Source organism: Saimiri boliviensis, chromosome 14, assembly GCF_048565385.1.
Source record: "Saimiri boliviensis isolate mSaiBol1 chromosome 14, mSaiBol1.pri, whole genome shotgun sequence".
Taxonomy (NCBI): Eukaryota; Metazoa; Chordata; class Mammalia; order Primates; family Cebidae; genus Saimiri; species Saimiri boliviensis.
This window is the reverse complement of record NC_133462.1, coordinates 19,849,721-19,874,358: the sequence shown is the minus strand read 5'-3', so window position 1 is coordinate 19,874,358 and position 24,638 is coordinate 19,849,721. Positions and strand designations below refer to the sequence as shown.

At 47.4% G+C, this 24,638-nt stretch overlaps 2 protein-coding genes across 4 annotated transcripts in view; both read right to left on the bottom strand.

The window, feature by feature from the left end:
• Positions 1–379: 379 nt before the first annotated feature.
• Positions 380–1,923, bottom strand: COX7A1 (cytochrome c oxidase subunit 7A1). Its single transcript, XM_003937397.4, has 4 exons — positions 1,806–1,923; positions 1,099–1,185; positions 922–1,006; positions 380–500 (listed from the first exon to the last, which is right to left on the bottom strand). The coding sequence occupies exons 1-4, from the start codon at positions 1,818–1,820 to the stop codon at positions 445–447; spliced, it is 243 nt and encodes an 80-aa protein (XP_003937446.3). The 5' UTR covers positions 1,821–1,923; the 3' UTR covers positions 380–444.
• Positions 1,924–19,199: 17,276 nt separating this feature from the next.
• Positions 19,200–24,638, bottom strand: part of ZNF565 (zinc finger protein 565) — a 33,485-nt gene continuing 28,046 nt past the window's right edge. For all 3 annotated transcript variants that reach the window (XM_074386508.1, XM_039467002.2, XM_074386509.1), the window contains exon 5: positions 19,200–21,134. In XM_074386508.1, the coding sequence (XP_074242609.1) occupies positions 19,867–21,134 (1,268 nt within the window). In that variant the 3' untranslated portion in view covers positions 19,200–19,866. The remainder of the gene's footprint in view (positions 21,135–24,638) is intronic.

Genomic DNA, 24,638 nt, shown 5'->3' with positions numbered 1-24,638 from the left:
AGGAAGGTCTCAGTGCTACACCTGGCTCTCTTCCCCAAGGCCACGTTTGCCCCTCATGCAGCTTCTCCATCCACACATCCACACTTGGCCTCTGCTTCTGTTGTATCATCAGCCATGCTCAGTGTCTTCCTTCCCTCTTGAGGATACCACCCCATGTCCCTGGGTCCTGAGGGCCAGCCTGTGGGTGCTGTTTGGGGTACTCAGCAGAGGGTCAAGAGGTGGCAACATCCTAGGAGTAGCCCTGGTCGAGTGTAAGGCACCAAGGGCTGGGGGTAATGGGCTGGTCCACAGGGCAGAGATCCCTGGTTGGCGGGAGGATGGGTTTGGCGGGGACGGGTGCGCGCGCGCGCGCGCACACACACACACACACACACACACACACAGAGAGGCCAGCGTTTATTGACACTTGTCCAAGTTCCTGAGACCCCCCCAGGCTTCTTGGTCTCATTTATTGCGGGGGAAGGAGGCCCAGGCAAGGCAGTACACGCCGTAGGCAGTGCCTGGAAAGGGGAAGTCGGGGAGACAGAATGAGACTTAGTCACCTCCCTGAACATCTCGGGCTTTCACGGCCTTCTTCAGCCTCCCCAGTTCCCAGCCCGGACCCCAGCTCCCTTCCCAAATTGGACTCCCTAGTGCAAAGCCCCCTAGAGCTGATCTGCACCAGGCTGGGAGCTTCCTCCTCAACTCCTCCCTAGGCCTCAGCCTCGCCGCCGCTAGCCCAGCTCCCCTCCTGGGACGCGAGCCCAAGTCCTAGGTAGCCCGCTCCCTGCAGGCCCGGCTCCAGCTGAGCACTCCGCCCCGCTCCTAAACGCCAACCCCCAGCCAGACGCGGGTTGGTCCCGCCCGGAAGTCAGCCGCCTCCGCGCCCGGGTCCAGCCCCGCCTCTCCCGCCGCTCGGGCCGGGCCGGGCCCTGCTCTCACCGCCCAGACACAGCCCCATGGTCACTCGGTACAGGATGTGGTCAACGACGCCGCCCTTCAGGTACACCGGGATGCCATTATCCTCCTGGATGTGGGGGTGTCTGATGAGAAAGGGGCGCCGGCTGCTCCTTACAGCGCGCCCGGCGGGCGCCCCGGATCCTCCCCCGCCCTGCCCACCTGGAAGAGCTTCTGTTTCTCGGGCACTCGATTCTTTAATCGGTTCCGGGCTGTGGAGCTGAAGGAGCGGATCAGCGCCTGGGAGACCTGCGGGGTGGAAGGTGGCCGGGTATTAGAGGCACCTGGAGGGGTGTCCTGAAGGGGAATCCCGCTCTCTGAGGCCTGCACGTGGGGACAGTAGCAAGCGTCCTAAAGGGGGGACGCGAACTGCCAGCCTGGGTGAGGAGAGGACTCGCCCTGGAGTCTGGCCTGGAGGTGGACCCTGCTGCCTAGAGGGGCCTGGAAGGGAGAAGACCCAGAGGGACTTTGTTCTGGGGGGTCTAAGTCCTGAGACGTTTTTGCGGGGAGGGTTTCCTGGATTAACGGGAGGAAACCAGATCCCAGAAGCGTGGGGACCGGAATATGGAGGTCCCCGGGAGCGTCCCGGCTGCCTGAGAAGCCCCGGGTGAGGGCAGGGTGTTATATTTCCAGTGTTAACACCTCGGGATGTTAAGTTCAAACCCAGGGCTTTGGGCCAGGCTGGGGATCCCCAGCTGTCTCCGAAGCGTGGATTGTCGGGGAGGGGACTCAAGACTTTAGCAGGGAGCCCCAGGCCCTGAAGGGGGGCTCACGTTCCAAGGCCCGGGATGCAGGGGTGCTTGGAGAGTCCTGTACTAGGGCGAGGGCTTCTGGGTGGGGGGTTCCGGCCCAGCCCATGGGGGCCTCACCCGCGGGGCCAGCATTCTGCGTCGTCCTCTTCGGCCGTGGTCACCTCCCGTCTCTGCCCAAGGACACGCGCGGCCCTCACCAGTCCAGGAACCCCAGGCCCCGCCCCCTGTGCTCACCCTGTAGGCTGGGAACGTGGGGCTGGGGCTGGGGCGGTTTTGGGGGAAGCCCTGCTCCTCGGATTCGTCCACCAAGGAGGAGGCGGTCCCAGCCCCCACGCCCGGGGCCGCAGCACACTTCTATTTTCGGTCTCGGAATTTTGGCCGGTCACAGCAGAGCGGAAAGCGGTACCAGGGAATACGTTTTTGCGGCTTTTTGGAGATTTCGCTGTGGGCAAGTGCAACTCTTTCCCAGGTCTCTCCTTGCCCGCTGGTATGGGAGAGCCAGAAAAGGCCTAACCAAGCCCGAGTTCAAACCCCGTGTTCTGTCTACACAGCCAGAGACTGCACCTCCGAGCCTGTTTCCCTATCTGTAACGTGAGGGCTAAGGCAGGACCTTCCTCAGAGATTTGTTGAGACGTTAAATGTCATTATTTTTAGGAAACACAAGCTGAAGTCTTTGGGGGTAAAACGGTCTTGTATCTGTTACTTACCCTGAGAAACACATCGTATCTATTTATAGCTCTCTAATTCTGGCAGGCAGCGGGTGCAGCACAGTTGTCCTCATGGTTTTAGCAACTAGGGACGATCTGGCCGAGTCTAAAAGGTTTTCTTTTTCTTTCTTTCTCTTTTTTTCTTTCTTTTCTTTTTTGTTTTTAGACAGAGTTTTGCTGTCCCACAGGCTGGAGTGCAGTAGTGCAGTCATAGCTCACTGCAGCCTTGATCTTCTGGGTTCAGCGATCCTCCCGCCTCAGTCTCCTGAGTGGCTGGGACTACGTATAGGGGTGTACCACCATGCCCGACTAATTTTTGTATTTTTTGTAGAGGCTGGATTTCACCATGTTGCCCAGGCTGTCTTGAACTCCTGAGCACAAGCAATCTGCTGGCCTCAACCTCAACGCTCTGGGATTACAGGCATGACCCACCTCACCTAGCCAATAGACAGTCTTTGTCTGTCTGTTTTTGAGGCAGCGTCTTGCTGTGTTGTCCAGGCTGGTCTCCAACTCCTCCAAGTAATTCTCCCACCTCTACCTCCCAAAATACTGGAATTAGAGGTGTGAACTCTGCACCCAGGTTATAAAAGATTTTAACAATCTTATTTATTTATTTATTATTTTTTTTAGATAGAATCTTGCTCTGTCACCCAGGGTGTTGTGTAGTGGTGCCATCTTGGTTCACTGCAACCTCTACCTCCTGGGTTTAGGTGATTCTTGTGACTCAGCCTCCCAAGTAGCTGGGATTACAGGCATCCCACCATACCCGGATAATTTCTGTAGTTTTTAGTACAGACAGGTTACACCATGTTGGCCAGGCTGGTCTCAAACTTTCGACCTCAGGTGATCCGTCTGCCTCGGCCTTCCAAATTGCTGGAATCACAGGCCTGAGCCACCGTGTCTGGCCACAATCTCTTTTAAAGAGGGCTTTTATAACTTTTAAATTCCCTTAACACTTTCAAACTATGCTTGTAAATTTAATGTTAAGTTTTTCCATTTAAGAGCCACAAGTAGGGCCAGGCATGGAGACTCACACCTGTAATCCCAGCACTTTGGGAGGCCAAGGCAGTTCTTATCTCCCAGTACATGGATCCATTGTTGTGCTCCCTATGGAAGCATTCCTCCCCATGAGGACCAAAATCTCTAAACTAGCAGAGCTCAAAGCTGTTGAGGAGAGAAGCAGTTCTCCAAGTTATTGTGTATAACAGAGAGAGGACCCATTCCTACTCACTTTCCCCAATTCCCAAGTCCCATAAATTCTCACTCTGGGAAAACATCATAGAGTGGTCTCTCATTCAAAGCATGGACTATGTCCTGTAAGTCACTCCCATTCTTTCAGGGGATTGTTTCCCAGTTGGTACTTTTTTTTTTGAGACGAAGTTTCGCTCTTGTTACCCAGGCTGGAGTGCAATGGTGGAATCTTGGCTCACCACAACCTCTGCCTCCTGGGTTCAGGCAATTCTCCTGCCTCAGCCTCCCAAATAGCTGGGACTACAGGCGCGAGCCACCATGCCCAGCTAATTTTTGTGTTTTTTGTTTTTTTTTTTTTTTTTGAGACGGAGTTTCGCTCTTGTTACCCAGGCTGGAGTGCAATGGCGCGATCTCGGCTCACTGCAACCTCTACCTCCTGGGTTCAGGCAATTCTCCTGCCTCAACCTCCTGAGTAGCTGGGATTACAGGCATGCACAACCATGCCCAGCTAATTTTTTGTATTTTTAGTAGAGACGGGGTTTCACCATGTTGACCAGGATGGTCTCGATCTCTTGACCTTGTGATCCACCCGCCTCTGCCTCCCAAAGTGCTGGGATTACAGGCTTGAGCCACCGTGCCCGGCCAGTTTTTGTATTTTTAGTAGAGACGTGGTTTCACCATGTTGGCCAGGATGGTCTCGATCTCTTGACCTCGTGATCCACCCGCCTCAGCCTTCCAAATTGCTGGGATTACAGGCGCCCAGTTGGTACTTTAATGGAGTCATTGATGACTCATTCTGCCTTTCATGTAGGCCAGTTGCTTCTGGGTGATGGGGATGATAGTAAGATTCTATTAGAGATTCCATGGGCCCATTGCTGCACTTCCTTTACTTTCTTTCTTTTTTTTTTTTTTAAATAGAGATGAGGTGTCATCATGTTGGCCAGGCTGGTCTCCAACTCCTGACCTCAGGTGATCCACCCATCTCAGCATCCCAAAGTGCTGGGATTATAGGCGTGAGCCACCGCGCCCGGCACTTCCTTTAATTTCAAATGAATTTCTTTTTCTTTTTCTTTTTTTTTTAAGAGATAAGGTCTTGCAGGCCAGGTCAACATGGAGAAACCCCTGTCCCTACTAAAAATACAAAAATTAGCCATGTGTAGTGGCAGGTGCCTGTAATCCCAGCTACTTGGGAGGTTGATGCGGGAGAATGACTTGAACCTGGGAGGTGGAGGTTGCAGTGAGCCAAGATTGCACCACTGCACTCCAGCCTGGAAAAGAGCAAGACTCCACCTAAAAAATTAAATTAAATTAAAAAAAAAAAGAATTTTCACTTTAGTGGCTCCCCTTGGGTGGGCACTCCTATGGTACACAAATTTCTTCATGGTCTATGCAGAGTCTGAAAGACCCATCCACATACTTCTTCCAAGCTTCCTTGTCATTAATCTTTCAATCTTCCTTCCATATACTACTGGGCTTAAGCAATCCTCCAACCTCAGCCTCCTGAATAGCTGGAACTACTGTTGCAGACCACCATACCCGGCTAATTTGATAGAGATGAGGTCCTACTTTATTGCCCAGGCTGCCACGCTGGTCCTTAACTCCTGGAGTCAGGCAATCCTCCTGCCTCAGCCTCTGAAGGTGCTGAGATTACAGGCATGAGCCACTGTGCCTGGCCCTCGATCCTTATCAGCCTGGAGATGGTACAAGTGGAATCTACGTTAGCAAGTTTTCTTTTTTTGTTGTTGAGATGGAGTCTTGTTCTGTTGCCCAGACCGGAGTGCAGTGGTGCAATCTCGGCTCACTGCAACCTCTGCCTCCCAGGTTCGAGCAATTCTCCTGCCTCAGCCTCCTGAGCAGCTGGAATTATAGGCATGTGCCACGATGCCCAGCTACTTTTTGTATTTTTAATAGAGATGGTTTCACTATGTTGGCCAGGCTGGTCTTGAACTCCTGGCCTCCAGGGGTCTGCCCACTTCAGCCTCCCAAAGTGCTGGGGATTATAGGGTTGAGCCACCTCACCTGGCCTTTGGTTTTTTTTTTCTTTTTCTTTTTTTTTCTTCTGAGACAGAGGTTCCCTCTTGTTACCCAGGCTGGAGTGCAATGGCACGATCTCGACTCACCGCAACCTCCGCCTCCTGGGTTCAGGCAATTCTCCTGCCTCAACCTCCTGAGTAGCTGGGATTACAGGCACGTGCCACCATGCCCAGCTAATTTTTTGTATTTTTAGTAAAGACGGGGTTTCACCGTTGACCAGGATGGTCTTGATCTCTTGACCTCGTGATCCACCTGCCTCGGCCTCCCAAAGTGCTGGGATTACAGGCTTGAGCCACCTCGCTCAGCCGCCTTTGGTGTTTTTAATAAAACACCCCTGCCTTTGGTGTTTTTTAATAAAACAAAAGCTAATTGACATAGGGACATGCATTTCTACTTCACCAAAGTCCCCACCAACCCCTATTGTCTTCCATCTATTTCATTTATTCCTGTTTCTTGCCTGGTCCTTGAAGGCATTTGAGTTTGCCACTCATGGATAGAGCTTGGCATGGCAACTGCCTGGAACTTCAGTCCCAGTTCCTGGGAGGGAATCCTGAGTCTCATTCCAGCCACTTCTCCGCCCTCCAGCACCTTCCCCAATCCTGCCAACCATCATCTCCCTCCTGTCTCACTGCACCGGTCTCTTCTCTGGTCTCTGTGCATACAGCTGCATATATATATATATATATATATAATTTATTTATTTATTTATTTAGAGATGGCGTTTCACCATGTTGGTCACGCTGGTCTTGAACTCCTGACCTCAGGTGATCCACCCACCTCAGCCTCCCAGAGTGCTGGGATTACAGGCGTGAGCCGTTGTACCCGGCAACAATATATTTATTATCCCAGTTTCAGTGTGTGGAGAATGTGTGGATGGTTCAGCCTTATCACAGTCACACAGCAGTTGGGAAGCCCACAGAAACTGCAGGTTGTGGTGGGGAGGGGGCCTGCCATCCGGCTGCCTTAGGGGTCCAGAACTTGGCTTTGGTGCTGCTCTGCTGCCATCTTGTGGCAGGCACAAAAACAACCGCCCTTCCACCTGGACCTTCCCATACTCTAACCATTCTTGACGTTTTAGAACTTGCTTTTCAAATTTTTTAACTTTTATTCTCCCAGTTGCTGAATAGATGATAAAGTCACATGGTTTAAAATTTATAAGGATAAATAGGGTCTTCCTCTTTCTGGGGAGTCTAGCTTTCCATCCAAGGGAAACATTCTATGTTATTTGTTTCTTGTGTATCCTTCTGGGAAAAGTTCATGTTTATACAAAAGCAAACAAATAACACACATACACGCACACCGCCACCACCAAGAACAATCCCCAAAACATGCTCAGCCTTTCCCAGTAATAAAAGGGTAATTTGTTTCTGATCGGGTGCAGTGGCTCACACCTGTAATCCCAGCACTTTGGGAGGCTGAGGCAGGAGGATCACTCGATCCCAGGGGTTGGAGACCAGCCTAGGGAACATAATGAGATCCCTTCTCAACAACAACAACAAAAAAAAAACATTATCTCAGGCTCAAGTGATTCTCACACTTACTGGGATTTTTCCCAGCTACTGGGAAAGGATGAGGTGGGAGAATCACTTGAGCCTGAGAGGAGAAGGTTGCAGTGAGCCAGGATCGCACCACTGCACTCCAGCCTGGGTGACAGAATGAGAGACCCTGTCTCAAAAATGAAAAACAAAAAAAAGGTTAGTTATGATCCTACCAGCATCTAAGTTACATGAACACATGGAGTTTTTCAGTAATGTTCCCTGATAATTTCCAGTGGCTAGAACAGTGCCTGGCACACAGGTGCTCAGGAAATAGATTTCAGTTTTTTGTTTTTTGTTTTTTTTGAGACGGAGTTTCGCTCTTGTTACCCAGGCTGGAGTGCAATGGCGCGATCTCGGCTCACCACAACCTCCGCCTCCTGGGTTCAAGCAATTCTCCTGCCTCAGCCTCCTGAGTAGCTGGGATTACAGGCACGTGCCACCATGCCCAGCTAATTTTTTTTTGTATCTTTAGTAGAGACGGAGTTTCACCATGTTGACCAGGATGGTCTCGATCTCTTGACCTCGTGATCCACCCGCCTCAGCCTCCCAAAGTGCTGGGATTACAGGCTTGAGCCACCACGCCCGGCTTAGGAAATAGATTTTAATTTGTAATCATGGGAAATGTCAAACACACAGAAACACAGCAAGTAGAATAATGAACTCTGCCCCCCCCCCCACATTCCTATCACCCAGTCTCAGCAAACTTGCCTCGTCTACACCCCCACCCACTTTTCCCCACAATGGATTTTTAAATCAAAGCCAGGGAATCGGCCGGATGCTTTGGCTCATGCCTGTAATCCTAGCACTTTGGGAGGCCGAGGTGGGTGGATCACCTGAGGTCAGGAGTTCAAGACCAGCCTGGCCATCATGGTGAAACTCTGTCTTTAAAAAAAAAAAAAAGCCAGGGCATCATCATATCCTTTGATCCATGAATACTTCAAATTGTATCACTTTTTTTTTTTTCTTTTTTGAGATGGAGTCTTGCTCTGTCACCCATGCTGGAGTGCAGTGGTGCAATCTCAGTGCACTGCAATCTCCGCTTCCCGGGTTGAAGCGATTCTCCTGCCTCAGCCTCCCGAGTAGCTGGGACTACAGGCGCCTGCTACTCTTCTTCTTCTTCCTCTTCCTTCTTCTTCTTTCTCCTCCTCCTCCTCCTCCTGCTCCTTCTTCTTATTTCTTCCTTTTTCTTCTTCTTCCTTTTTAAAGTCTCACTCTGTTACCCAGGCTGGAACACAGTGCTGTGGTTTTGGCTCACTGCAACCTCTGCCTCCTGGGGTCAGGAATTCTCCTGCTTCAGCCTCCTGAGTAGCTGGAATTACAGGTGTGCATCACCATGCTCGGCTAATTTTTGTATTTTTAGTAGAGGCAGGGTTACACCATGTTGGCTGGCTGGTCTCAAACTCCTGACCTCAGGTGATTTGCCTGCCTAAGCCTCCCAAAGCACTGGGATTACTGGTGTGAGCCACTGAATCTGACCCAAATGTGACTTCTTGAAGCTCTCCCTTACCTCAAGGAACAGAGCCTGGCTCTTCCATTCTGGCATTAAGCACAGGTCTACAGTTGCCTTCAGTTGCCTTCAGGACCACTGGGGTCCTATTCCAGTGATTCTAGGGGACTGAGTCTTTGGCTACCTCTAAGAGTCCTGGAACAATCTCAACCCACTGTTTAGGTTGAATGATCAAAGCAGAAAGTCCTGGCTTCACTGAATCAAAAATGTCGCTTCCAGAACTGGAAGCTGTTCTGATGTTTTCTGCACAAAAGTGTAAACATAGATTCAAGTTCTAGTGATCTGTGCATCCAAAATAATTTCATACAAGGCCCTGGCTCTGACCTCAATGGAGCGTATGGAAGACAAGAAGATACTCTTAAACCCAGCCTGCTGCAAACACTGGTTACCCCCAGCATGAAAAAGTGACACCCAAGGAAGTGGCCATTCTCTTCTTAAGAGGTGGCAAGTCTAGGCCCTTCTTGCAGAAGCAGAGCTGCATATACACTTTCTTTCTCTTTCTTTTCTTTCTTTTTCTTTCTTTCTTTCTTTATTTATTTATTGAGACAGGATCTTGGTCTGTTGCACAGGCTGGAGTGCAGTGGTGGGATCTGGGTTCAAGCAGTCCTCGCCTTAGCCTCCTGAGTAGCTGGGACTACAGGTGCATGCCAGTATGTCTGGCTAATTTTTGTATTTTTTGTAGAGACGGGGTTTTGCTGTGTTGCCCATGTTGGTCTTGAACTCCTGGGCTCAAGCTATTCACCTGACTCAGCCTCCCAAAGTGTTGGGATTACAGGCATGAACCATCATGCCTGGCCAAATTGCTTATCTTTCTTTCTCTCTCTCTGTTGCCCAGGTTGGAGTGCAAGAGGCAGGATCATAGCTCACTGCAGCTTTGAACTCCTGGGCTCAAGTGATCCTCCCTCCTCAGCCTCCTGAGTAGCTGGGACTGCAGGCATGCCACTACACCTGACTAGTTAAAATATTTTTTAGGGATAGTGTCTTGCTGTGTTGCCCAGGTTAGTCTTAACTCCTGGCCTCAAGTGATCCTCCCACTGCCCCCTCCCAAAGTGCTGGGATTACAGGAGTGAAACACTGCACATGGCCTCCTTATTCTTTTCTCTCTCTCTTTTTTTTTTTTAAGACAGTATCTCGCCCTGTCACTCACGCTGAAGTGCAGTGGCATGATCTCGGCTCACTGCAACCTTCGCCTCCCAGGTTCAAGTGATTTTCCTGCCTCAGCCTCCCAAGTAACTGAGATTACAGGCACATGCCACCACGCCTGGCTAAGTTTTTGTATTTTTAGTAGAGACAGGGTTTCACCATGCTGGCCAGGCTGGTCTTGAACTGCTGACCTCAGGTGATCTGCCCGCCTTGGCCTCCCGAAGTGCTGGAATTACATGAGTGAGTCACTGCACCAGTCCCCTTCTCTCTTAAAGTAGAAAAAAATAAAAAAGGGGCATCCAATCAGAGATATAAATGGCAATGCATGCATCAGGCATGGTGCTAGGAACTTTATACACACTCAATCCTTTCAAAAATAGCTCTAAGAAAAGTATGACCCCTCCCCATATTAAATGAACAAAGGATATGAATATACAAGTAATTTATTCAATTAACAAATATTTATTTAGCACCTACTATGTTTTAGGCACTGTGCTAAAAGCAATTCCAATGGTCAACAAATATGTGAACAAATGGTAATTTAATCATTATTGAAGGAACGCAAATGTAAACAAAAGAGACTTTGCCATTTTTCACCCTGTCAATGGTCTATGTTCAAAATAAATGATTCTCCAGGATTGGATGAGCGTGGCTTTGAGGTCTCTTCTACTGTAGGTAGATGCACAGGTGCATAATCTTCCTGAAGGCACTTGAGCAATGTCTATAGAATGGCTTAAAATGTATATCCTTCTTAAAAATGGCCAACTAGGAGCAAGAAGTGCTCCTAACAACCTGATTGTGGTTTCCAAATACCATCTGGGAAAGTACCAAAGTACCAAAAGGAAAGAAGAGAGCTCCTTGGAAAATGGCGACTTAAAGTTGAGAGACAGGAAGTCAGCAAGATGAGCTTGGAACCTCTCGGGGTGGGAGACAGCGGGCAAATGATCAGAGACGACTGGGCCATAGCAAAAGAACACAGGAGCCAACCAGAAGAGACTCTTCCACACCCAACATGGAAGCATTTGAGCATCACTGAGGGTGCAACTTAAATGGATTGAAACACATTAAACATGAAACACACGCATACTCCTGCATCTAAATTCATCAGCTACCATGGCAGACTGCTGGGGGAACCAACTCATTTTTTTTTTTTTTTTTTCGGAGACGGAGTTTCGCTCTTGTTACCCAGGCTAGAGTGCAATGGTACGATCTCGGCTCACTGCAACCTCCGCCTCCTGGGTTCAAGCAATTCCTCTGCCTCAGCCTCCCGAGTAGCTGGGACTACAGGCATGCGCCACCATGCCCAGCTAATTTTTGTATTTTTAGTAGAGACAGGGTTTCACCATGTTGACCAGGATGGTCTCGATCTCTTGACCTCGTGATCCACGCATCTCGGCCTCCCAAAGTGCTGGGATTATAGGCGTGAGCCACTGCGCCTGGCACTAACTCATTATTATTGTTTTGTTGTTGTTACTATTTTTGAGACAGAATTTCACTAGTCACCCAGGCTGCAGTGCAGTGGTGCAACGTCCAGCTCACTGCAACCTCCGCCTCCCGGGTTCAGGCAATTCTCCTGCCTCAGCCTCCTGAGTAGCTGGGATTATAGGCATGTGCCACCATGCCTGGCTAATTTTTGCATTTTTAGTAGAGATGGGGTTTCACCGTGTTGGCCAGGCTGGTCTTGAACTCCTGACCTTATCTGCCTGCCTTGGCCTCCCAAAGTGCTGGGATTACAGGTGTGAGCCACTGCACCTGGCCTCAACTCATTAGTTTGAAAACCCGTAAAGAGAAAGAAGCATTTACTCTGCATTTCTTTACTGTATCATTAGGTAACTAAATAGTAGCTGAAGGAAAGTTGGTTTTTTTTTTTTTTTTTTTTTTTTTTTTTTGAGACGGAGTTTCACTCTTGTTGCCCAGGCTAGAGTGCAATGGTGCAATCTTGGCTCACTGCAACCTGTGCATCCCGGGTTCAAGCGATTCTCCTGCCTCAGCCTCCACTCCCAGCTAATTTTATATTTTTAGTAGAGATGGGGTTTCACTATATTGGTCAGCTGGTCTCGAACTCCTGACCTCAAGTGATCCACCTGCCTCAGCCTTCCAAAGTGCTGGAACTACAGGTGTGAACCACCACACCAGGCTGGAAAGTTTTTCTTCATATGAATATTCTAACTAATAAGGAAAGAATGAATAATATTACCATTTTGTAACCTCTAATGAACAGATTTATCAATTAAACATCAATGGTTACCAATGTCACAAAAAGAGCAACACTTAGATATTACAGCTCCTAATATTAACCACTTATAAATAATCTTAACAAAAAAACACCTCAATCTGATCAGTCCTCTAAATCTCAACTACCATTTTACAGGAAATACTAGGGATAGAGGAGCATGTTAAACTACACCATGTAGATGCATTCAGCAGAAACCAGATTCGAAGAAGCTCTACGAGGCAAATTACCTAATTTCTTCAAAAAACAGTAAGTTGCAAGAAAAAAAAAACAGGGAGAATAGATTGTGAATAATGGATTGAGAAATAAGAGATATATCAACTGTAATTTGTGGACATTATTTGGATCCTGGTAATTTTTTCTAAAACTGACATGAAACAAATAGGAATTGGAACACTATCATACATATAATGGCATTAAGGTGGTAACATCATTCTTTTTCTTTTTTTTTTTTTTGAGATGGAGTCTCGCTCTGTAGCCCAGGCTGGAGTGCAGTGGTGTGATCTCAGCTCACTGCAACCTCTGCCTCCCGGGTCATGGTTCAAGCAATTCTCCTGCCTCAGCCTCCCAAGTAGCTGGGACTACAGGCACGTGCCACCATTCCCAGCTAATTTTTGTATTTGTTAGTAGAGACAGGGTTTCACTGTGTTGGCCAGTCTGGTCTTTAACTCCTGACCTCGTGATCTGCCCGCCTCAGCTTCCCAAAGTGCTGGGATTACAAGCGTGAGCCACTATGCCCAGACCTTTTTTTTTTTTTGAGACAAAGTTTTGCTCTTGTTGCCCAGGCTGGAGTGCAGTGGTGCAATCTCGGTTCACTGCAACATCTTGGCTCACTGCAACCTCCACTTCCTGAGTTCAAGCGATTCTCTGGCCTCAGCCTCCCAAGTAGCTAGGATTACAGGCGCCTGCCACCATGCCCAGCTAATTTTTGTATTTTTAGTAGAGACGGGTTTCACCATGTTGGCCAGGCTGGTCTCAAAACTCCTGACCTCAGGTGATCTGCCCGCCTCGGCCTCCCAAAGTACTGGGCCACTGTGCCTGGCCCATTTTGTCTTTTTTTTTTTCTTTGAGACGGAGTTTCGCTCTTGTTACCCAGGCTGGAATGCAATGGCGCGATCTCGGCTCACCGCAACCTCCACCTCCTGGGTTCAGGCAATTCTCCTGCCTCAGCCTCCTGAGTAGCTGGGATTACAGGCATGCGCCACCATGCCCAGCTAATTTTTTGTATTTTTAGTAGAGGCGGGGTTTCACCATGTTGACCAGGATGGTCTCAATCTCTTGACCTCGTGATCCACCCGCCTCAACCTCCCAAAGTGCTGGGATTACAGGCTTGAGCCACTGTGCCCGGCCTCCATTTTTTTTTTAAGGAGTCAAAATCTTTTCTAAAGTTGTGATGTGTTTTAGAGATATGTATGAAATGTTTATGGATGAAATCATGTATCTGGCATTTACTTCAAAAATGACATGGAGATGAGAGAAGTGGGTGGGAATACAAAGCAAAATTGGGCATGAGTTGATAATTCTGGAAACTGGTGATGAGGCCTCTGGGGTTCATTATAAAATTCTGTGTATTTTTTTATATGTGCACATTTAATCACAATAGAAAGTTTAAAAAATTTTACATTTTTATCTAGCATTTCCACTTCTAGGAATTTATCTTAAAGATATATTACACATGTACAAAATAATTTATGTACAAGGGAAATATGTATTATGTGATGGTTTGAAAGAACAAAAAATAGGCTGGGTGCGGCGGCTAATGACTATAGTACCAAAACTTTGGGAGGCTAAGGTGGGTGGGTCACCTGAGGTCAGGGGTTCGAGACCAGCCCACCCAACGTGATAAAACCCCGTCTTTACTAAAAATACAAAAATGTAGCTGGGCATGATAGTGGGCCCCTGTAATCCTAGCTAACTGGGAGGCTGAGGCAGGAGAATCGACTGAACCGGGGAGGCGGAGGTTGCAGTGATCCAAGATCATGCCATTGCATTCCAGCCTGGGTGATGAGAGCGGGACTCCATCTCAAAAAAAAAAAAAAAGAGCCGGGCGCGGTGGCTCAAGCCTGTAATCCCAGCACTTTGGGAGGCCGAGGCGGGTGGATCACGAGGTCAACAGATCGAGAATATCCTGGTCAACATGGTGAAACCCCGTCTCTACTAAAAATACAAAAAAAATTAGCTGGGCATGGTGGCACGTGCCTGTAATCCCAGCTACTCAGGAGGCTGAGGCAGGAGAATTGCCTGAACCCAGGAGGCGGAGGTTGCGGTGAGCCGAGATCGCGCCACTGCACTCCAGCCTGGGTAACAAGAGCGGAGCGAAACTCCGTCTCCAAAAAAAAAAAAAAGAAAGAAAGAAGGAATCAAAAAAATGATAGAAAGTCCAGGAGTGGTGGCTCAAGCCTGTAATCCCAGCACTTTGAGAGGCCAAGGCAGTCAGATCCCTTGAGATCAGGAGTTTGAGACCAGCCAGGTCAACATGGTAAAACCCCGTTGCTACTAAAAATACAAAAATTAGCTGGACATGGTGGTGGGTACCTGTAATTCCAGCTGCTTGGGAGGCTGAGGCAGGAGAATCTCTTGAATTCAGGAGGCAGAAGTTGCAGTGAGCCAAAATCATGCCACTGCACTCCAGGCTGGGCAACAGATCAAGACTTATCTAAGAAAAAAAAAAAAAAGGCTGGGCGTGATGGCTTACACCTGTAATCTTAGGATTTTGGAAGGCTGAGACAGGTAGATCACAAGGTCAGGAGTTCCAGACCAGCCTGGTCAACATAGTGAAGTCCATCTTTACTAAAAACACAAAAATTAGCTGGGTATGGTGGCTGTGCCTAATCCCAGCCACTTGGGAGGTTGAGGCAGAAGAATTACTTGAATCCGGGAGGCAGAGGTTATGGTGAGCCGACATTGTGCCACTACACTCCAGCCTGGGAAATGGGGTGAGATTCTGTCTCAAAAAAACAAAAACAAAAACAAAAACTGACAGTGTTAAATTATGAAACACACAGATGATGGAATCCTAAGGAGCTGTTAAAAAAAAAAATGAGGCAGCTCTATAGGTACCAATATGGTCTAATCTTCAAGATGTATGTATAAACAAAAGTAGCAGTGTGTTCAAATTTGCTATTACTTATGTAAAATATTTTTATAAAGGGTACATTATGCTTACAGAAAAAATAATAATTACTATTTTTGAGATGGAGTCTCCACTCTGTTGCCCAGGGTGGAGTGTAGTGGCAGGATCTTGGCTCATTGCAGCCTCTGCCTCTTGGGTTCAAGCAATTCTTGTGCCTCAGCCTCCCAAGTAGCTAGGACTACAGGCATGCGCCACCACACCCGGTTAATTTTTATATTTTTTTTTAGTAGAAATGAGGTTTTACCATGTTGGCCAGGCTGGTCTTGGAACTCCTGACCTCAAATGATCTGCTCACATCGGCCTCCTGAAGTGCTGGGATTACATGTTTATGCAAATTAAAAATCAGAAACGATATACAAGAACTTGGTGTTAGTGATTGTTCCATAAAGGGTAGTGGGGTGGGAAAAGTGGAGAGCTATTATATGAAGATTCGCTTATGTCTGCATACCAGAGTGTAATTTTAGGCTGGGCAATGCCCTTTGGGAGGCCAAAGTAGACAGATCACTTGAGGTCAGGAGTTCAAGACCAGACTGGACAACACAGTGAAACTCTGTCTCTATGAAAAACACAAAAATTAGCCAGGCGTGATGGCGGGCATCTGTAATCTCAGCTACTCAGGAGGTTGAGGCTGGAGAATCACTTGAACCCAGGAGTTGGAGGTTGCAGTAAGCTGAGATAGTGCCACTGCCCTCCAGCCTGGGTGAGACTCAGTCTCAAAAACCACACACACAAACAAAAACCCAACAACAACTAATTGTAACTTCAACAATTTTATCCTATGCCTGTGCTTTAACTATGCAGAGTGACTATCTATCTATTTATTTATTTATTAGAGACGAGTTCTCTATCACCCAGGCTGGAGTGCAGTGGCACAATCTTGGCTCACTGCAACCTCTGCCTCCTGGGTTCAAGCAATTCTCCTGCCTCAGCCTCCCGAGTAGCTGGGACTACAGGCACAAGCCACCACGCATGGGTAATTTCTTTTGTATTTTAGTAAAGACAGGGTTTCATCGTGTTGCCCAGGCTGTTCTCAAACTCCTGAGCTTAGGTAATCCATCGGCCTCCCAAAGTGCTGTGATTATGGGAGGAACCACCATGCCTGGCCCAGAGTGAATTTTTTTTTTTTTTTTTTAAAAGATGGGTTTCTCCATGATGGCCAGACTGGTCTTGAACTCCTGACTTCAGGTGATCCACCCACCTCGGCCTCCCAAAGTGCTAGGATTACAGGTGTGAGCCATCGCACCTGGCCAGAGTGAAATTTTTTTTTTTTTTTTTTTTTTTTTTTTTTTTTTTTTGAGACGGAGTTTCGCTCTTGTTACCCAGGCTGGAGTGCAATGGCGCGTTCTCGGCTCACCGCAACCTCCGCCTCCTGGGCTCAGGCAATTCTCCTGCCTCAGCCTCCTAAGTAGCTGGGATTACAGGCATGCACCACCACGCCCAGCTAGTTTTTTGTATTTTTAGTAGAGGCGGGGTTTCACCATGTTGACCAGGATGGTCTCGATCTTTCGACCTCGTGATCCACCCGCCTCGGCCTCCCAAAGTGCTGGGATTACAGGCTTGAGCCACCGCGCCCGGCCTGAAATTTTTTAATGTCATAGCTTTGAGTCCCTCCAACAGAATATTTTAGTCATTAAACCACTTAAAGAAAAATAACATACAGAACATTGCTTTCTAATCTTTTGTAGGCAACAGATATATAGATGATTGATAAGACAGCTGGCATCAAAGTGCAAGTGGCTCCCTGCCCCAGACATTGGCTGGCTACCCCAAGGGCTAAGGAGATCAGTTTCTTGAGATTCCAGACTCATTGGCAAACCCTGATCCAGATGTCACTAGGGATCAAGGCTCTATTCCCCATCATTGTGATCTGTTGGGGCATAGTATCAACAGTCTGAAGTCATCATTAATTCAGAACAGTAAGGTTCCAGACATTTCATTTAAAATTAGCTGCTGTTTTTTTGTTTTTTTTTTTTTTTGACTCAGTCTTGCTCTGTCACCCAGGCTGGAGTGCAGTGTCGTGATCTTGGCTCACTGCAACCTCCACCTCCCAGGTTCAAGCGATTCTCCTTCCTCAGCCTCCTGGGTAGCCGGGACTACAGGTGTGTACCATCACGTCCAGCTAATTTTTTTGTTTGTTTGTTTTTTTAGATGGAGTCTGGCTCTGTCCCCAGGCTGGAGTGCACTGGCACAATCTAGGCTCACTGTAGCCTCTGCCTCTTGGGTTTCAGCAATTCTTCTGCCTCAGTCTCCCAGGTAGCTGGGATTACAGACACGTGCCACCACGCCCACCTAATTTTTGTATTTTTAATAGAGATGGGGTTTCACCATGTTGGCCAGGCTGATCTCAAACTTCTGACCTCAGGTGATCCACCCACCTTGGCCCCACAAAGTGCTAGGATTACGAAAATCCTAGGAATCAATTTTAATATTTTTGTAAAAATGCATTTTGTCTAGATTTTAAAACAATAAAGTCATGCATAGTAAGCTATCTTTGAAAAATCTTTACCCCCTTTCTCATTCATAGTATCTTTTTCCTAGATCACACTTGTAAATAGCCTTAATATATTGTTAAACAACCTCCAGATGAAATCTACTGTTTTGTTTTCCATTCCGTTCATTTTTATTTTTAATAACCTTACTGCTTTGATTTATATTGTAATTTCCTCCTAACTTTGAGAGTTAACTACTCATTCATTCAACATGTTTAGAATGTGACTGGCAGTGATGAGGTATTGGAGAACTACACATAGAGAACAGAGCTGCTACCTTCAATCCTTAGGTTATGAGTTGTGAGCCATGGAGTACAGCTTTGGCTATGCTAAACTAGTTCTCCTTTGCATCAATCAGGCTGGAGTGCAGTGGCATGATCTCAGCTCACTTCAACCTCCACCTCCCAGGCTCAATTCTCCTGGGCAATTCTCCTGCTTCAGCCTCCCAAGTAGCTGGGATTACAGGCATGTGCCACAATGCCCAGCTAATTTTCTATTTTTAGTAGAGATGAGGTTTCACCATGTTGGCCAGGCTGGTCTTGAACTCCTAACCTAAAGTGATCCACCCACTTTGGCTTCCCAAAGTGCTGTGATTACAGGTGTGAACCATCACACCTGGCCCAAACTAATTCTGATATGTAGAATTTACTCGTTCATTTCTAGTTTGTAATTTTAGTTTTGATTTCTCTTTAAGTTATAGAGTGGTTTTAGAAAATGGGCTTATTGTTTTTGGCTATTCTTCTGTTAATTTTTTTCTTTTTTCTTGAGACATGGTCTCACTCTGTTGCTCAGACTGTACTGCACTGGCATGATCATACCTCACTGCAGCCTTGACCTCCTAGGCACAAGTGATCCTCCCACTTCAGCCTCTCAAGTAGCAGGGATCACAGGCATGGGCCACCCTGCGTGGCAAATTTTATTTTTGAAGAGACAGGGTTTCTCTCTGTTGCCCAGGCTGGTCTTGAACTCCTGACCTCAAGTGATCCGCCTGCCTCAGCCTCCCAAACTACTGGGATTACAGGTGTGAGCCACCTTGCCCAGTCACGCTTCTGTTTATTTCGAATCTTCTGAATTTCTAACCTTTTGATTTAAGACCTCATAATAATTATGCTTTCCCACTATTTTTCGGAGTAAATGATCATAACAACTGGTTATGAAGACTTTTGGATACATTCATAAGGGGCTCTCCTCTCATCTCACATGAACTCCTTATCAGTGATACTGATAATCAAATTGACAATGGCTAATCGTTACTGAGCACTTGTGTGTGCCAGGTATTACTTCTAAGGCTTTACATAAAATACATCATTTAGTCCTCATAAAAATTCTATTAGGCATAATAATTACCACTTAAAAATAAGTAAACTGAGGGACAGAGATTGAATAAATTGCCTGATGCTATGTAGTCCATAATCAGGGAAGTGAGACACTACACTGCTAAGTAAGGTGTATGGCACGGTGAAAGGCACAGTCACTGGTATTAGGAATTCTCAGAAATTTAACATATTTTGAAAGGCAAGAGGCAGCTTTTATATATTCTTTTTTTTTTTTTTTTTCTAGCATAGATTATCTGATGCTTAGGAAACAGTGAGTGAGGCAGAAAGAATTCCCACATTTACTAAATTTTCTTTGGGTGTTGAGTTTCCCGATATTCGGTAGTGGAAATGTCAGATGTTTTTTCACATTAATTAACTACGGTGAAAATTACCTAGTACTGGCTGGGTGTGGTGGCTCATGCCTGTAATCCCAGCACTTTGGGAAGCCGAGGCGGGCAGATCACCTGAGGTCAGGAGTTCAAGACCAGCCTGACCAACATGGAGAAACGCCATCTCTACTAAAAATACATAATTAGCCAGGCGCTGTGGCTCATGCCTGTAATCCCAGCACTTTGGAAAGCCAAGATGGGAATATCATGAGGTCAGGAGTTTGAGGCCAGCCTGACCAACATGGAGAAACCCTGCCTCTATTAAAAATACAAAATTAGCTGGGCATGGTGGCGCACGCCTGTAATCCCAGCTACTAGAGTGGCTGAGGTAGGAACTTGAACCTGGAAGCGGAGATTGCGGTAAGCCAAGATTGTGCCATTGCATTCCAGCCTGGGCGACAATAGTGAAACTCCATCTCACACACACACACAAAATTACCTAGTACAGATGTGAAGTCCACATAAAGGCTTCTCTTTATCCCTCACACTCAAGGTTTTCTAACCAGTATGAATCCTGTAGTGTTCAATGAGTTGTGAGCCGAGAATAAATGCCTGCCCACACTCTCTACATTCATAAGGTTTGATACCAGGATGAATTCTCTGATGTTCAGTAAGTTGTGAACTACGAATAAAGGCCATTCCGCATTCCCTGCATTCATAGGGTTTCTCACAAGTGTGAATTCGCTGATGATGAGTTAGTTGTGAAACACGAATAAAGGCCTTCCCACATTCCTTACATTCGTAGGGTTTGTCACCAGTGTGGATCCTTTGATGCTGAATGAGGTATGAACTCCGACTAAATGCCTTCCCGCAGTCCTTACATTCATAGGGTCTGTCGCCAGTATGGACTCTCTGATGTCGCGTAAGCTGTGCGTGCTGTCTAAAGGCCTTCCCGCATTCCTTACACTCGTAGGGTTTCTCCCCAGAATGAATTCTTTGATGTCGAGTAACTTCTGAGCTGTGAATAAAGCCCTTTCCGCATTCCTTACACTCGTAGGGTTTCTCCCCAGTGTGGATTCGCTGGTGTACAGTCAGCTGTGAATGCTGCCTGAAGGCTTTCCCACATTCTTTACACTCATAGGGTCTGGCACCAGTGTGGATTCTCCGATGCACAGTGAGCTGTGAGCCACGAATGAAAGCCTTGCCACAGTCTTTACATACATAGGGCTTCTCACCTGTGTGAGTCCTTTGATGCAGAATCAGCTGTGAATGCTGCCTAAAGCTCTTTCCGCATTCTTTACATTCATAAGGTTTGACACCAGTATGAAGTCGCTGATGTAGAGTAAGTTCTGATGTACGACCAAAGGCCTTCCCACAGTCCTTACAGTCATAGGGTTTCTCACCGGTGTGAATTCTCTGATGCTGCACAAGGTGTGAGGCACGGCTGAAGGCCTTCCCACATTCCTTACATCCGAAGGGCTTTTCCCCAGTGTGAGTTTTCTGATGTTGAATAAGGTGTGAGCCACGGCTAAACACTTTCCCACATTCAGGACATTCAATCAATTTCTCACCAGTCTCACTGCTCTGACGCACAGTGTGAGATGTGTGATGCTGGAATGCGGGCATATGTCCATAGGTGACATTCACTTGCTTAAAATAGCACTCCTCACTGACTTGCCTCTCAAACTGGCCTTCGCATTCCCAGTCATCTCTTAAATCAGAGCCGTCCAGGTCACAGCATTTAAGGCTTTCCATGATCTCCCAGTTGAATGCCTTGACTTCAAAAATACCTTTTTGTAGAAATTTCTCACACCTGGACTCCAAGTCTGAAAAATAATAAAAAGATAAATACAAGCTGTGCTCAGCCTCTATTATACAATTTTTTTTTTTTTTTTTTGAGATGGAGTTTCGCTCTCGTTACCCAGGCTGGAGTGCAATGGCGCGATCTCGGCTCACCGCAACCTCCGCCTCCTGGGCTCAGGCAATTCTCCTGCCTCAGCCTCCTAAGTAGCTGGGATTACAGGCACGCGCCACCACGCCCAGCTAGTTTTTTGTATTTTTAGTAGAGACGGGGTTTCACTATGTTGACCAAGATGGTCTCGATCTCTCGACCTCGTGATCCACCCGCCTCGGCCTCCCAAAGTGCTGGGATTACAGGCTTGAGCCACCGAGCCCGGCACAGTTTTTTATTTCTTCTATGAGAAGAAAAAAAAGTAGAGGCATGGTGGCTCACGCCTTTAATCCCTGCACTTTGGGAGGCTGAGGTGGGTGGATCATGAGGTCAGGGGTTCAAGACCAGCCTGGCCAAGATGGTGAAACCCTGTCTCTACTAAAAATACAAAAATCAGTAGGGCATTGTGGTGGACTCCTATAATACCAGTTACTCAGGAGGATGAGGCAAAGAATTGCTTGAACCTGGGAGGTGGAGGTTGCAGTGAGTGGAGATTGTGCCACTACACTCCATCCTGGGTGACAGAGTGAGCCTCCGTCTCAAAAAAAAAAAAAAATTCTATAGTAGACCAGGGAGAGAAAAATAAATATAATAACCATAAAAAGTGAATGGCTTATATATGTCTCAAATATTATGGAATTTTTAAAAAGCGCATAAACGCACACGATATGAAGAGCTCATATGGTGCCAGAAGGGAGCAAGAAGACAAATTAAGTCAGGGGTTTTCAATTTTCTTTCTCTTCCTTTCCTTCGTTCCTTCCTTCATTCCTTCCTTTGTTCATTCCTTTGTTCCTTCCATCCATCCTTCCTTCCTTCCTTCATTCCTTCCTTCCCTCCCTCCCTCCCTCCCTCCTTTCTTTCTTTCTTTTTTTTTTTTTTTTTTTTTTTTTTGAGACGGAGTTTCGCTCTTGTTACCCAGGCTGGAGTGCAATGGCGCGATCTCGGCTCACCGCAACCTCCGCCTCCTGGGTTCAGGCAATTCTCCTGCCTCAGCCTCCGGAGTAGCTGGGATTACAGGCACGCGCCACCATGCTCAGCTAATTTTTTGCACCATTAGTAGAGACGGGGTTTCACCATGTTGACCAGGATGGTCTCGATCTCTTGACCTCGTGATCCACCCGCCTCGGCCTCCCAAAGTGCTGGGATTACAGGCTTGAGCCACCGCGCCCGGCCTCTTTCTTTCTTTCTTTCAAGACAGAGTCTTGCTCTGTCACCCAGGCTGGAGTGCAGTGGTGTCATCTTGGTCCATTTGCAACTTCCGCCCCTTGGGTTCAAGTGATTCTTCTGCCTCAGCCTCCCACATAGCTGGGATTATAGACACACGCTACCACACTCAGCTAATTTTTGTATTTTAGTAGAGACAGGGTTTCACCATGTTGAACAGGCTGGTCTTGAATTCCCTGACCTCAGGTGATCCACCTGCCTCGGCCTCCCAAAGTGCTGGGCAGGTGTGAGCCACTGCATCCGGCCCTCAATTTCGATATGGATCAGAATCATCAGAAAGCCTGCTAACAACATAAATGCCCAAGCATCGGCCCAAACTTAGTCAAAATCTACAGAAGCAGGGCTAAGGTGAGTGTGTGCATGTCTGTGTATATCTATATATGCTTACAGAATGTACACGTTTTTAACTGATGTAAAATCCATATAACATAAAATTCCCCATTTAGACCACTTTATTATATTATTTTTTAGAGACAGGGTCTTGCTCTGTCACCCAGGCTGGAATATGGTGGTGTGGTCACAACTTACTGTAACCTCAACCACCTGGGTTCAAGGGATTCTTCTGCCTCAGCCTGCCAAGTAGCCGGGACTACAGGTGTGAGTCACACCTCTTTTTTTTTTAAAGATTGGGTCTTGCTATGTTGCACAGGCTGGTCTGGAACTCCTGGGCTGAAGCAGTCCTCCCACTTTGGCCTCCCAAAGTGCTGGGATTACAGGTATAAGCCATCATGCCTGGCCTAGACCATTTTAAAACACACAATGCAGTAGCTGAGTACATTCCCAACGTCATGCAACCATCACCACCGTCTACTTTGAGAACATTTTTGTTTGTCTGTTTGTTTGTTTTTTTGAGACGGAGTTTCGCTCTTGTTACCCAGGCTGGAGTGCAATGGTGCGATCTTGGCTCACCGAAACCTCCGCCTCCTGGGTTCGGGCAATTCTCCTGCCTCAGCCTCCTGAGTAGCTGGGATTACAGGCACGTGCCACCATGCCCAGCTAATTTTTTGTATTTTTAGTAGAGACGGGATTTCACCCTGTTGACCAGGATGGTCTCAATCTCTTGACCTCGTGATCCACCCGCCTCGGCCTCCCAAAGTGCTGGGATTACAGGCTTGAGCCACCGTGCCCGGCCTGTTTGTTTGTTTTGAGATGGAGTCTCACTCTGTAGCCCAGGCTGGAGTGCAGTGGCACAATCTCTGCTCACTGCAACCTCCACCTCCCAGGTTAAAGCAGTTCTCCTGTCTTGGCTTCCTGAGTAGCTAGGACTACAGGTGTGTACCACCACACCCGGCTAATTTTTTTTTTTTTTTTTTTTTTTTTTTTTTTTTTTGAGATGGAGTTTCGCTCTTGTTACTCAGGCTGGAGTGCAATGGCGTGATCTCGGCTCACTGCCACCTCTGCCTCCTGGGTTCAAGCAATTCTCCTGCCTCAGCCTCCTAAGTAGCTGGGACTACAGGCGTGTGCCACCATGCCCAGCTAATTTTTGTATTTTTAGTAGAGACGGGGTTTCACCATGTTGACCAGGATGGTCTTGATCTCTTGACCTCGTGATCCGCCCGCCTCGGCCTCCCAAAGTGCTGGGATTACAGGCGTGAGCCACCGCGCCCGGCCTTCATTTTTTGTACTTTTAGTATAGACAGAGTTTCACCATGTTGGCCAGGCTGGTCTCAAACTCCTCACCTCAGGTGATCTGCCAGCCTTGGCCTCCCAAAATGCTGGGATTACAGGCATGAGCCACTGTGCCCAGCCTTCTTTTTTTAAAACACTTGAGATGGGGTCTCGCTCTGTCTCCCACGCTGGAGTATAGTGGCTCGATCTCAGCTCACTGCAATCTATCTCTGGGGTTCATGCGATTCTCCTGCCTCAGCCTCCTGAGTAGCTGAGATTACAGGCATTTGCCACCACACCTAGCTAATTTTTGTATTTTTAGTAGAGACGGGGTTTCACCATGTTGGCCAGGCTGGTCTCTTGAACTCCTGACCTCATGATCCACCCGCCTCGGCCTCCCAAGGTGCTGAGATTACAGATGTGAGCCACCAAGCCTGGCAAAAACTCCCACTTTCAAAAAAGCTCTCGGCCTGACAGGCCTAAGTACACACCTTTATCCTCTGTCCCATTTCTTGTACCCTGTCTTTGTAACACTTTTATTTGTTGT

Excerpts from the sequence above, each read along its gene's own strand:
- COX7A1 (XM_003937397.4), bottom strand. Across the intron at positions 1,007-1,098 it reads AGAAACAGAAGCTCTTCCAG|GAGGATAATGGCATCCCGGT; the intron begins GTGGGCAGGGCG and ends CCCCACATCCAG. Across the intron at positions 501-921 it reads CATGGGGCTGTGTCTGGGCG|GCACTGCCTACGGCGTGTAC; the intron begins GTGAGAGCAGGG and ends TCCCCTTTCCAG.